Below are 14,911 nucleotides of genomic sequence, written 5' to 3'. Positions count from 1 at the left end.
TTGCAAGAATTATAATTATTCAAAATTGAAAATATGTAAATATTGTTAACATTTGCATATGAAGAATTATATCTTAATATATGAAGTCTTTGTTATTTAATGTAACTTTCAGTTGCTTTTATCATCTTTTCAAAATAATTCAAACGTGGCCTAGTGAGGCTTGAGTCAGTTAGAAGTGTATGTCAAACAAGAACATATTTATCTAAGTCCATAAATTGTAACCATGATATACATTTATAGCATATAAATATGAGGTATATCATGATTCTTCCAAAAATATTACATATTTTAAGTGCTATGTTCAAATGCAATTTATTCAATTAATAAGTTTTGCCTGGTAATTTTTCTACCTAACACAATGTCTGATACCATCCTCATGGCAGGATCACTTCATTAAATTATAAGCAAATGCTGCACATGAATGTCAGCAGATGAGCCTTTGTGGCAGAATTCCAAGTATTTTATATATAGATATAAGACAGCAATTACACTTATGTCATATGTAGCCAAGTTATTGAGAATTTATTTACTGTCTATACTTTCTTCCCTTGCAATAAAGGCTAAGAATTTCCACATACTAGATAATCACACCATATTTTATATTCAGTGATTAAGAAATCTACATTTAGTGGTCTCATTTAATTCTGAAATTATCATCCTGGTACAAAATGTGCATAATAACATTTACCCTTTCAATAACCTCTGTCTTGTACTTAACGAAATTTAATTTCCTGTCTGGGAGGCCTCTTCCCTGAGACCCATCTGCACCTTCCGAACCTCCCTGGGCTGCTGCAGACCCCGCACTTCCCCACTGGCTGCTGTGTCCCCTCCTCGCAGATGGGCTGAAATACGTACTTGTCAGATCTTAGGTAAACAGACACTCTGTGCTCCGTATGTAGTCACAGGAATTGAAAGAATTCCGTGGAACAGATGTGATTTATGCCGAGGGTGAAATTTAGATTATAACAAAACCCAACGGAGTCAAGCCACATGCTATATATCAACCAGACAGTTAAGAGCAAAATTATAATCTCCAAAGTTAAAAGCATAATCAGGCTTTAAATTTGTAAAAATGATAATAGCAACTGAAAGTATAACCTATCATTATCCTGCTGTAAGACATGTACAGTATAATGCTAGTCACTGAACGAGCAAACGCCGGGCGTTGGCTGATGGCTAGATGCAAACCTGTTTCAGAAGGCACAGTCTGCACCGGATGGGTTCTCAAGCGGTCAAAACTGTACTAGTTGTTGGTTCAGTAGGTCCAATTAAATAGTGTTTATTTCCATTGTTTCCATTTAGGGTTTTTAAATTTTTTATATACTTTTTCATCATATATAATGAAGGTTTGGGGAATTGCTGCGGGACTGGATACAAATACAGATAGAGAAACAGGACTTTTTAAATTGAAATATAATTCACATACATTCACCCTTTTAAGGTGCACAATTAGGTGGTTTTTAGTGTATTCTCCCAATGTGCAACCGTCAATACTACAAGTTTCAGAACATTCTCATCACCTCAGAAAGAAACTATACCCAATGGCAGCCATTTCCTATTTCTCCTCGGGCAGCTAATTCACCCTCTATCTCTGTGGGTTTGCTTGAGATAGGCTTTTGAAGTAACCTTCTGTTAAGAGAATAGAAGAGTTATTCATTAGGCAAACTGTAGCTGTCTGTCCCCAAGGGCTCCAACATGCTGGGAAACACAGTACAAACACAATATAAAAGGGCAAAGTAAGGGGTTTGTGACGCCGTAATTGAGGGAATTTTTTTAAATTCATATGCTCTGTAAATCAGCCATCAGAGTAAAAGAAATTTAATACAGTTCTGGAGTTGTCTACCATGAAATCATAGGTGCTCTGAGACCCCAGCTCTTGCGCAGGCCATTGCGGGTACCGCCTTCCCCATGTAAAGGTTTCTTACTTTGCCTAACAGACGAGAACGAATGCTCCAATCCCAACGCCTGCGGCTCTGCTTCCTGCTACAACACCCTGGGGAGTTACAAGTGCGCCTGCCCCTCGGGCTTCTCCTTCGACCAGTTCTCCAGTGCCTGCCACGACGTGAACGAGTGCTCGTCCTCCAAGAACCCGTGCAATTACGGCTGCTCCAACACGGAAGGGGGCTACCTCTGCGGCTGCCCGCCCGGGTACTACAGAGTGGGACAGGGGTAAGGCGGCTGTCACCCTCCTGCACTCGGGAACATGTGGCCCAATAGGGCGGCCCTTCCTCCCTCAGTGAATTCAGACCACCTACCCCTGCAGGGAAGGGGCTCTGTTTAAAAGCAAAGAGGCAAAAGCACTGATGAGTCGTGTGGCATGCCAGCAAGCACCCAGAGGCACAGGGGCTGTGTCATGGTGTAGGATCACTTCCTCCGTGGTGACCATAAAACCTGAACTCATATGTGAGTATCTGTCTTTGCACCTCGTAATGGCCTGAATTAATGCAAGCAGACCCAAGGCCAGAGACAAGCAGATGTGTAAAATGCAGCTCACATGTTGCCATAGATACCTGGGCTGCGAGGTGCAACTGGAAATGGTCTGCCCCAGATTCTTTTACAAGTCCTGGCAGGTGCCAGCCCAGCAGTCCCTGAGGAAGGAGTTTGTCCCTCTCTTTGCTCATCTGGCTTTTATATTACATAGAGAGAGGGGATGGTGCCTGGTTGCTGTGGCCCACTCGGCATCGCAGCGTGGGCCTGTCTCCCTGAGGCTGGCTTCCCTCAGACCAGTCGCACTTTCTCAAGTCCTGTGGGCTGTGGCTGAGGGACGGCCACTTGCATCCTTCCAGCAAGGCAGGGGTGCTCTGCAGCACAGAAGATGGGGATTTATGAATCAGTTCGAGTCACCGTCCTCAGAAGCAGCAGCGTGCAAGGCAGGGGCTAAGAGCATGGAGCAATCTGTCCGACACTGGTACATAGTAATACTAGCCGAGGGTCAGTGAGAGCCAATTCAGTGACTCCTTCATTAACCGAGATACTAGTTGAGAAATCTGAACTGCTGCAGCGGGAGCCTGGTTGTAGCAGCACACACAGGCGACGGGCTCATGAAGCAATGGCACCTGCCTTAGCGTTCTCTTTGCAGATTCGTATCCTGCTTTGACCTTCTCGAGTTAAATACACCCAATTGCTTCTATCTAATTAAGATTGAAAATCAGGGATGCCCCTCAGAAGAATTTTTCTGTTCCAAAATAAGGGGAAATCTCATGTATTGAGTGTTGAAGAAAAAAGTTACAAGTACTATTAAGTTTTTTATGTTTATGAGCTTAGAGTTTGCTTTGTTGGTTTCATATTTCTGAGGTGTCTTTGCTCTACCACTGGAAAACTATGGTCAAAATCAATGATAAAGTCTAACAACACTCTGCTTCTTGCAAATAGCCACTGTGTCTCAGGACTGGGATTTAACAAGGGGCAGTACCTGTCACTGGATACAGAGGTCGACGAGGAAAACGCCCTGTCCCCGGAAGCGTGCTACGAGTGCAAGATCAACGGCTACTCTAAGAAAGACAGCAGGCAGAAGAGAAGTGTTCACGAACCCCAGCCCACTGCTGTGAGTAAATCTCACTTTGTTTTGCCACTAAATATTATCCACATGGAGTCATGTATAATGCAGGGTATGTAGTTTACAGCCGCAGTGGAGTTAAGCCTCTCTTGAATTTTAATGGATAAATTAATGAACCCAATATGGTAAAAGCAAGTAAATTAAAATGAGTCATGACTTACTAGCTCAAAACACAAAGATGGGGGGGGAAGACTAAGTCTCAGATTATTTTCTTTTGTTTTAGTTTTTGATTTGTGCCGGGGGTATAAGATGTCCATCTAGGAAATAGTTTGAAATGATTCAAAAAAAAGAAATTATTTTGAATTTGTCCAGTTCTGTTTTATACACGTATAGTACACGTGGCTGATTTTAATTTTCAGTGGGTCAGCCAACTAGGTCTCACACTCTGTGACTTATTCATAAGATAGTTGTTCCTGCCACAAAAAATTTTGTCTTCAAATAACTTGTATTTTGTAAGGAACTGAAGATACGAATTGCCTGCCACTGGTGTTTCCTTTCCCTAATGACAGTTTGGCAGAGTGGTTAAACGGGTGGGCCACAGTCTACTTGGTTTTAAATATAATTCCCTGGCCCTCCCCACCTATTACCTGTGTTACATGTTTACTTAACTTCTCTTGACCTCAATTTCTTCACCTGTAAAATGGGAATAAAAATACCTCTGAAGGTTGATGGGAAGATTAATTAAGCTGAAACATCTGGACGGCCTGGAACGGTGCCCGGCACCCACATCCCACTTGCTCCGTTCACGTCAGTGGTGACTGGCACTGCTTAGAAAACCTTCCCATTGTGGTACTTGGCCAGTAATTCTGCCTGAGCATTTCTGGGCGCTCTGGGGCCACTACAGCCAAGTTCTTACTTAACAGGCACCCTATCAAAGCATTATGAATTTAGCCTGCCTGATTGAAATATTTGTACACCCCCCGATCCTCTGAGCAAGCCAGACGTGGTTTATCTGGGCCTTGCCCTGCCGGCTTTCACCAAAGCTGGTTCAAAGTGGAGCCCTGAGAATCTGCAGACCCACACTCTGCATAGCACTGGTGGCTCCCAGTGAAATCCGACTCCTCGTTCATGGGCCTTCCCCTCAGAGCGGAGCCTTCAGGGTGAAGATTCCCTCCCGGGGCAGTCCCTGCTGTTGGACAACAGAAACACTTCTAATATTCACTTGAAAAAATTACAATCATTTCCTAAATTCTCCTTTTTAAAATTAATAAATGTGATATTTCATAACTCATCAAAAAAAAAATCTTGCTATGTGAACACTCTCTGTAGGCTCAGTCCTGTAACTGTAATTACCTCGTTAAGGCTGAGTGAGAAGTCATAAAGATTTACAGGGCGTGCCCCAGGGAATTGACCTTTTCTCTCAGCTGAGGGAAATTCACAACAGCCTCTTTCACAGCCACTGCTCAGACGGCCAGTGCAGAGAGGGGGAGCAGGAGGCCACACCTGTCCTTGTGGCCGTGCCCCAGCAGCAGAGCTCTTCCTAGGTCTCTGCTTGTGCTGGGGAAGCTTGTGCCAAATCTTTCCTGCCCTTTCTCCAGGGTGAACAGATCAGCCTGGAGAGTGTCGACATGGACAGCCCCGTCAGCATGAAGTTCAACCTCTCTGGCCTTGGCTCCAAGGAGCACATCCTGGAACTGAGGCCCGCCATCGAGCCCCTCAACAACCACATCCGCTATGTCATCTCCCAAGGGAATGATGATGGTGTCTTCCGCATCCACCAAAGGAACGGGCTCAGCTACTTGCACACAGCCAAGAAGAAGCTGGTGCCTGGCATGTACACACTGGAAATCACTAGCGTCCCTCTCTACAAGAAGAAGGAGCTTAAGAAACTGGAAGAGAGCAAAGAGGACGACTACCTCCTAGGGGAGCTCGGGGAGGCTCTCAGGATGAGGCTGCAGATCCAACTCTATTAACCCTTCACAGACTTGGGTTCCAGGCTCAAATCCCAGCCCAGCCAGCCTTCAGATGAGTCAATGATGACTGATTTTAAAGAGGAAAAAAAAAAAAAAAGACTTTGTTTCCTCCCGGTCTCAGACTTTGAATGTTGACCCTCGCAGGGAGGGATAATTTAGACTCTGGTGTGGCCAAAGATTTGAGTACAAAGGCAACCGTAGTTACTGTATTTTTGATATAACTTCATTTTAAAATATATTAAAAAAAACCTAAATGTTCAAGAGATCAGCATATGGCACTAAATGCACAAAAATAATGTGAGCTTTTTTTTTCCTGTTAGCAGTCTGTAACACTTTGGGTATTTTGCTATAGTTGCTAATTAAAAAATATAGATGTTTATTTATTTTTAATGCAGTAATATATGGAGAAATGAACAAACTATGTAAACAAAAAGGGAAACTCACTTGTTTTTCTTTAGATTTATAAATTTGAACTATATCTTTTAGAGGTGCTTTTTAAAAATTCAGCAGATTCAAGAGATGTTTCCTTTGGTTTTCTGCCAGTCACCCAACTGGTACACACCTGATTATTTTAAAGAAAGCCTCAGAGAGCTGAATGGGCAGTTGAATCAATCATTTAAAAGACGTGAGTGTCATTAGATCCTTTAGAAAGGAGATCAAAGCCAGAGCAGCTCATTGGGACAATATTTCACATCTCCAGACACACCAGGCAACGGAAGATGAAGCACAACCACTGTAGCAAAATACCTTGACTGCTTGTGAGACCGTTAGCATTGCAGGCCAAGCCGTACTGTATTTCCTTCTCATAACCTCAAGGAACCACATGTGCGACCCACAACACCTCATTCTCACCAGGGTGCGCTGCGTACTCGTGGTGCCGTAGGCAGCTGAAGAACCGCCGTTCCTTTGCAGAGGAGCACCTGGCGTTCTGTAGTGTTTGGTGCTGTCTTAGATTAATGGTGCATTTACTATGTTCAAGCTATTTCAGGATTGCCATATGTGCAAACGAATCATGCAGTGCAGCCAAGGAATATATGTTGTTGTTGTTGTTGTTTAATCCGTTTTTTTTTTAGACTTTTCATTAATACTGTAGTTATACACCATATGCCTTGTTTTATCATAGCCTATTTGTGTATGAAAGATGTTTGTACAATGAATTGATGTTTTAGTTGCTTTAGTCACTTAAAAAGATACTGTTCCAGGACGTGCTAGTAAGAGTGCACATCCGTGTTGTCGGTCCGAGACCTGTCCCTGGGCCAGACCAAACCTCACCTGTGAAACGGCCGGAGCGCACGCAGACTCCCGGCTGTTCCTCTCACCCCTGTGCTGACCAAAGATTAGTAACCAGTTATATCCAGTGTTTTGGGGGTTTTTTGTTTTGTTTTTTTAAATAACTAAAAAAAAAAAAAAAGAAACAATGTACATTTGTAATCGTTTGTGAGGAAAAACTTATGGTTTTTGGTTTTGTCTGTTTTTGTAGGTCTGTGTATCAAATATGACACTTTTCTTGCAATAAAGCTTATTTTGGGGTAGTTTTCTGGCTGAGAGTTTTATGGGACTGCAACCCCAGCCGTGCGTGGGGGAGGGGCGGGGCTTGCTGCAGGGGCGGGCGGAGAGCCGGGGCGCATGCGCAGGGAGACAGGCGCGCTGTCGCATGTGTGACGCGCACCCGGAAGCACTCCGCGGACGGTCACGATGTAAAGTGATGCTCAAATAGGAGAACGTAAGGTGGTTAGTTGTTCACTTCAGCATAGATTCTAAGCTTCCTAGGAGCCGTCTCCACAGAGACTTCAAAGAATTTCTTCACTTCATGCTAAAGTACACTAAAGCATCCATGAGAAAGCAAAACATTCATTTAGGGAGTCTTCCTTCTCTAAGGTAGAAATTTTCTTGAACCCGGGTTTTTCAACAAAAGCAAGAGCCGGCATACCCCAGACCAAATGACATTTTCGAAGTAATCCAAAGCTCATCTCTTACAATGCCATACATGTACTCAGTGGGGAAGCGGATGGATTTACCAAGTTATTTAACATGAACTTTCCTTTGATACACTGCTAGAACGAGCATAGAAATGTTTCCATGAGTCTTACAAGTTAATTCAATACATGGTTTAAGAATTTATGTGCTTAAATTTTTCATCCAAGGAACAAGAAAACAAGGAAATATTATGACTTATCTTAATGCTGTTCTTTGCCAATCAGAAATTAGCTGCATGGAATAAGAAAAGTATTTGCCTCTGGGCATCCTTTAAAACTTACCATGCACATTCAGTTTCATCTGGCATCTGTTACTGGCACAACATGAGCATTGTAATATGAAATGACCGGGAGCCACGTTTGACTGGAGCCTTCCATGTTGAGCAACAACACTCTCAGTTTACCTTTAACCTGCTCTTGAGGAAGTTTTGAGAATCTACCTCTTTAGGTGCTTTACACGGAAGATAAAAAACATTGGGGCATTACATAGAAGAATGTACTAGAAGGAAATGACCACTTCAAGACACTCCTTCCAGGAAGAACCTTCTAAGGTACCTCTGGTAGCTTTCTGTGAGTCTCTTACTATGAACACTGACACAGCCATGATGAACTTACATCCCTCTAATCAACAAGTGCTCATGATATTTTCTGTACTAGTGTGTCATTCCCATTAATTTCCCATTTGCCTCAGAAATTACCTTGGCTAAGTTACGGAAAACCTTGCAGAAGAGTAAAGTGTCATGTAAGTCCAGACATAAACCAAATCCAGCTGGGACATGTATTAGCAACAGTAAACAATAGTTTGGTGTTCAGCTTACATGAATTCTCTTTCCACTTGTATTTAGACTTGGAGCTTTTAGAAATGTAATCTTGTTTAGTACCTTTTGATTTTGCTTACATGTGATAGATGAAAGTTGGCCATGTTTGCACAGGAACACTGAAAGTGATTCAGGGTTAACACATTAGGGTTACACTAAATTCAAACAGCTGCCATTTTTCATTATCTAGGAATATCAAACAAGATCATTCATACAGTCTTCTTTCTAAATGCTCTAACTTTTCATTTCGCATTCATTGCCTTCTTGGTTCACAGAATAAATGCTTGGGGTTGAGAGTGATGAATAAAAATAAAAATTGTAGAGCATCAGTCTATTTGAGTCCTACAAACCTTTAGGAAAACAAGTTGATTCATGTGTTAAACTGAAGCATGTGAAATTGCCGATACTTGGCCACGTCTTACCCACAATATGGCAATTTCATATGGTTCAATTTAATAGGTCAGAAATATACATGTTCCTCAAAACTGGCAATCTAAAAATCTCCTTTCTCTTCAAAAGACAGTAACTTCCATTCATTCCTTTCCATGAGGCTTGTGGCTCTTTTGTACTCTTGAATTATGGTAGTACATAAGAGAATATACATAATTTATTCAAACAACCACTTTCTTTCATGCTCCAAAGACATTTAGAAAGAGTCCAAATCACTCTTTGGGACTTTGATGGGATGACTGGAAGCTGTTTAAAAACAGACAAATCCATTGGGAATGGTTGGAAAATAGCACAGTGCTTTTTAAAAATATATAAATGGAAAACTTTAGGAACTTTCACGTCTGGGGGGAAAGATGGAGATTCACTGCCACCCCACAGGAAGTGAGGGTGCCAGCCACGTCTGCCCTCTCAGCCCGACCTGCACTGGATATCAGACTCTGGTTCCATTTTTTTATTTAAGCATGCTTGCTTTCTCAAATAAATACAAAACCATGGTTTCGATACCTTGTATTTAACAATGGTTAAATGCAAAACCTTGCTTAAGAAGAAGTACATGATTCTGAACCAAGTTCTCCTTGAAAATCCTTTCAGTGTACACAGCAGTGTAGTCCTAAAATACAATGTAGAGCTCGTTCAAATCATCAGTTCAGCCACTGAGCAGCATTATCTCATGGTTAAAAGAAACACAGTTTAGAATCAGGCAGGCCTGAATTTCGATTCCATCTCATTGCACAAGTTACGTAACTTCTCTGAGCGCCTGAGAGGATTGAACAAGACAGTACAGGCAGTATTGTTAGCATAGGGCCCAGCAGATAGCACGCACTCCCTACCTGCTCTTCCTCCTCCTCCTGCCACTGTGACTGTAAGCACTGCTAGAAGAGTGAGCCCACATAGCCACCCAAAGCCCTTCCCAAGCACGGCACTGAAACTACCGCCTTCCTGTGAAACTGTAGGAACGTACCCAGATAAAGAGCATCCAAGACAAGTATCTAAGTGGTCTGCACCTCTAGAGAAACTTTAGAATCCCGTTGTGGTCACAGCGTTTACGATCTCCACATCACTCTGCACCTACCGGAGTCGTGGGCAATAGCCCAGCAAAAATGGTCAGAGCCCTCACATCCACAAACCCCCAGGAAACTGGCACTAAGGAGAACACGGACATCTGATCATCCGTTTGGGGACGATTTAGTGTCAGGGAATGTCAGAAGTAGAAAGGCCTTTAGAAACCCACTCCTATTTGCAGGTGAGGAAACGGAGTCCTGGCACAGTTAATAGCAATTCTAGTGGCAGTGGCAGTGGGAGCAGCACCCTGGTTTCCTGGTTGCAGTCCGGTGCTGCTCCTGTGTCCACTACATGGTAAGCCTGCTTGGCTCTTTTTTAAACCCTAAGGATACAGGCCAGTTCCCATGGTTTTGGCTCATTCTGAATCCAAAAATGTTTTCCAAGCACAATTCAGGCACTGCTTTTTGTTTTGTCCACCCCACCCTCTGTGTAACTGCTCCCAACCTCTCGTGAACCAGAGGTCTGTGCGCGCACTGAAATGCCAAGACACTGGCTGCTACAGAGTGGGCCTCACCCCAATCCTGCACTTCTTAAAATACACACTAGGGCCCTGGTTTTCAAAGGGTTAAACATTTTATTTAAACCAGACCTTCAAAACTTTAAAAACACATACACGTTTGTTTTACTAAGAATGCTTAAGGAAAGTACACTAGTTGCTTGTGTTGCTTAATTGTCATTTTTTTCCCCTTTTCCTGTGAGCCTAAAAAAGATATTACTAGATTAAGTTGGCTTATTTTCGAAATAGCCAAGAACCAACAGCTCCCATTAGTCACCCCCATTAGGGCTGCAGATTAAATGTCAGGATGTAGTGTAGACATTTTCCAAAGGAAAACAGGAAAACACTTCACATGAGTTTCAGAGCAAACTGTAGGAAAAGTTAACAGTAATAGCTTTCCCCAGACAACTACTGCTACACGTGTGAGTTCCATTAATGAAATAACAGTAGAAGCTGTGAATGGCCAACTCCTAAAAATGTGTCAAAAAAGCAGCCTCTTGGTCTGCTTAGGCTGCCTCGTTCTCCGCCCCAGGGTCGCCTCCTTCCTCCTGCACTACCTGACCCGGCCCCCCTGCGGGGGAAGCTGCTCCTGTAAGGCTGGATTTGGAGCCTCGGGCCTGGGCATTTGTGAACAGCAGGCCTCAGGCAGTGTCCGAAGACCCGTGACCATAGAGCAGCACCTGGGACCTCACCCTGGAATGAACCTGTGTCTTAGTCATGTTGATAAACTTCCCAGAGCCAAGGCCAGAAAATGCTCACTTAATGAATGATGGGAGGGAGAGGATTCTGACTCTCCGCAGAGTCCAAATGCGTGGACCACCCTGGAGGTGCGGACCTCATCCAAGGAGTGGATAGTTTCACAGCAATGATCTTACTGAAAACCCTCTGAACAGATTTCTGGGGGTCATTTTAGAGGTATCTTCCCTTCTTTCAGGAGGATGTTCTTGATTTATGCTGCTTTTCTGTACCTTTCTAGGGAGCCCCATAGGTCTTACCTGGATGAGAGCAGACCGGAGAGGCTGTGGGGCGGGCCAGCTGCAGTTTGGACAAGTCCCAGGAGGGTGCCCTTCACCCAAACCTGGACTGAGGCTGCTGCTGCTTCTGTGGTGTCGTGGTTAGGGGAAGAGGCACAGTAACCTCTCTTCCAAGAGGGACATTACGCGGTTCTTATTTGGGGAAACAGCTGATTAAGTGAATATGTGTTGGGTATCTATCATCCAGATCTGAAAATACTTTCCCTCCAAAACCTTACAAATAATTCAGAGAAGCAAGATGGCCGCGTAATAAGATGGTGTGTGCTTAAGGGCCATAGTGGATGTCCTAGACACACGGCCCAGATGCTTGGAAAAGGGAGTGGCAGTGAAACGTAGAACCACTGGAGAAGGTCTCCTGGAGGTGGTGGGAATTGAGCTGGACCTTGCAGAATGAGGTGGATTTGGTTACATGGCAGGCAATAAGAAGGAATTTTCTGGAAGACAGAAAAACATGAACAAAATGTTGGAAGCCATAAACATGGATGCCATATTGAAACATAAAGACGAGATAAGCCCATGAGCCTTAAATGAGGATACCACGAAGATAAGAATATTAGGAAAGGGGAGGCCCGAGTATGAGGAACCCTGAAGGCCAGGCCGAGTCACGTGGACTGTATCCTGTAGTCTCCAGCTAGCGGTGGATCACTGGTATATGATGAGAGTTAATAAAGAGAAGATGGCCTAGGACCAAGCCCTGGGAAGTTCCTACATCTGGAAATAGAAAAAGAGGAACTGTCAGAGCATCTGAGAGAAAGAGAAAGTGTAGAAGAAGTAGTAAAACCAGAAGACAGGCATGTCAAGGATGCCTGGATAGGAAGGCATTTGGGAAGAGTATCGTGAGAATTTGTTGCCAGTAAAATCCAATCTTCTGCTTTCCCATCCATATCTACTTCTCACCCCCTTCAATTTTGATCTCTTCCGTCAACTCGGTCACTTCATTGCAAGCGGTGACAGAACAAACAGTGTTTGTGATGCTTGGCTGTAAGTTGAAATGAGAGGCAGCAGGGCAGAGCTGAAAAAGGGTCGCCTTTGAGGCAAAAAAAAAAAAAAAATTGAGTTTGTATCCTTGCCCTGCCACTCAATTGCTGTGTGATATTAGTCAAGTTATGCTAAGCTTTCTAATTCTCAGTTTGGGAGAAATCTTACTTATTTATTTTCCATCTCCAGCATCCTGTCTCAGTTCTTTTGTGACAACATACCAATTTTGTTTTAACTACCAACTACCGTTACATACAGTCACACTAGGACTTCGAGGGGTTCTAGTCACCTGAGTTGGATTCTGTCTCTTTGGAATTTGAATGTTGAGATCAACACAAGAGCAAATAACAGCTCTTGCATTCACCCAAACAGCACCCCAATCAAACTGGGAGTCAGGTCCTGAAATCTAGATCCCAGGAGCTGACCCATTCCACCTTCTTTCTAAGCCTGGTTCTTCAGTTTTTCCAAAATTCTCTGAGCTGTCCCATATCTTCACAATCAAATGTTAGTGTTTTATTGTCATAAGTTGTTGCTTACATCCAAAGAACTCCGACCAATCTCTACTCTAGGATTGTTGTGAGGATGATAGCTATGGATTGCTCTGAGCACAGGGCCTAGAATATAGAGTTATACGATAGGCTGACAGCTTTAATGATGTTAAGAAGAAGAAACCCTAAGCTATCCTCAGTCCTATGTACTGTGCCCTGAATAAGCAAGCCAGAATGGGTCTGCAGTTAACAAGAGTTTTACCGCTTTATTTTTTCTTGCATCCTCCCCATCTCTAGTTTGGGCAGGATGGAGTTGGGCAGGACTGCACTGAGTTCAGTCCCAGGAGAGGTAAACCACAGCCAGGCCTCTTTGTTTCTGGAGCACATGCTGGCGAAGGTGGTGTCTGCTCTGCCCGGGAGCTAGTTCTTTGCATTTTACAAAGGACCTAGGAAAAACTGCGGAGAGAGAAACCATTCATTAGCCTTAAGGGTTATGCCCAACAGCCCCAAGAAAAGTGGAAAGAGCCCAGCTAAGTAGGAGAGAGAGAAATCAAACGCTGTAGCTTTATGTCAGCCACTTTAATTAATTAGGTTCTTTCCATGCTGTCATCCTTTGCTTCTCCTGCAAGATTCTGGTAAACTGTTCCACGGGCTGATGGAGTACATGCGTGTGAAGCTTTGCATAGGATAAATAATTACACAGGATGTTCTTGAAAAAATAAATGCATTTGGCCTAACACAACCAATTCACATCTTAAAGAGCCAGCTTCTCCACAGGCCAGTTCTGACAGCTATTTCTCCTGCAGCCTGGCCGTGTCGTTCTTCACCCTTGTCTCCTTGGCCGTGCTACACACAAATGCTTTTCAGAGCAGGAAAAAGTACGCTTTCCGGTGTCTGTTTTAAATTTGTTTTTATCTACTTTATGTGTCTAACTTTGTCCTCGTATTTGTTTTACAGCAAAAACAAAACAGAGAAACGATATCGACCATGTCCATGAAAGTTTATACAAGTTCCTTTTTGCTGTTGATAATGCAAGCAGTTCTGTTTTATAGCACAGATCTTGTCCATAAACTACACACAGCCACTTCGCTCACTTCCTTCACGTGTCTTTCGAAGGCTGATGAAGGGATAGTCAGGGACATGTCAGTCCCTTTGGGTCCTTCTAACAGCAGCCATTTCTATACAGTTTCTCTGTGGGGCCACAGAGACTGCAAGGAATCTAACCGTCCACTCGCTGTTTGACAGAGGAAGCGGGAACGTGCTGGCAGGAGGGCGAGCCAGGACGAATGTGTCCCCAGCCTGCAGTGGTGATTCCACCCTACAGCTGCTGCCTCGCAAGCCGCACCCGGCGTGTCTCCTAATATGACAGACATGTGCCGGGACATGAGACAAGCCCGAGTACATTCCCAATTGAGACTATTAAAAAGACAGACAGAGTTAGTGTGAGGCCAAATTGAATCTAGACATTTTATAAAGTAATAACTTACACTTTCTGTTTACCAATGTAGTTATACACCTATTTAAAAATTACATAAAATTATATATTGATTTAAAATATTTTATTTTTCTACACTCATATTTTATAAACCAAGTTTATTTCAATTCCTTGCATGCATCTTGGACCTATATATGTTCTGCACTTTTTAAATCATTTAGTACAGATTTCCAAACATGCTATCTCTACTGTCACCTGCATCGTTTGAGATACAGTACTTTTCAAGTGAGACTGTACTGCAAATCTTTTTCCAAGCTACAAGTGTTCACGTGCATAGCATTAGAACAGTTGATTATTTTCATTCACCCTATAGATTTATATTTAAGATCTTCACAGAGAAACCACCAACTGTATATTTTTAAATGATCATTAAAAAGCTTCTTTAAAAGATGATCTGAGACTTCTAATTTTGATATCATACTATGGGAATGATTACTAAATCTGCAGTAAATTTATTTGCTTTTTAAAAAAAAAAAACAAATCTATCAAGAAGACTTTTAAAATCCAAAGTTAGCATTGATTGACGTCATTTCAGGATAATGCGTCTTCTCCAAAACTGTACTTTATTCACAATGAAGTTACTGAATGAGCACCCAATAAAATAAGAAACTTGCAAAATTAACACATAAAGCAACTACCTGTAAA

The 14,911-nt window shown here is 42.9% G+C and overlaps 1 protein-coding gene across 1 annotated transcript in view; it reads left to right on the top strand.

Annotated features, from left to right (window-relative positions):
• The window catches only part of FBN2 (fibrillin 2), a 258,662-nt gene extending 251,661 nt beyond the window's left edge, over positions 1-7,001 (top strand). Inside the window, exons 63-65 of the mRNA XM_069492804.1 lie at positions 1,938-2,169; positions 3,373-3,544; positions 5,095-7,001. Coding sequence (XP_069348905.1) covers positions 1,938-2,169; positions 3,373-3,544; positions 5,095-5,469 — 779 coding nt within the window. The 3' untranslated portion in view covers positions 5,470-7,001. The remainder of the gene's footprint in view (positions 1-1,937; positions 2,170-3,372; positions 3,545-5,094) is intronic.
• Positions 7,002-14,911: the final 7,910 nt, after the last annotated feature.

This window comes from Eulemur rufifrons, chromosome 17, assembly GCF_041146395.1.
Source record: "Eulemur rufifrons isolate Redbay chromosome 17, OSU_ERuf_1, whole genome shotgun sequence".
NCBI classification, from domain to species: Eukaryota; Metazoa; Chordata; class Mammalia; order Primates; family Lemuridae; genus Eulemur; species Eulemur rufifrons.
The sequence above is the reverse complement of the archived record's forward strand: the minus strand, read 5'-3'. Positions and strand labels throughout refer to the sequence as shown.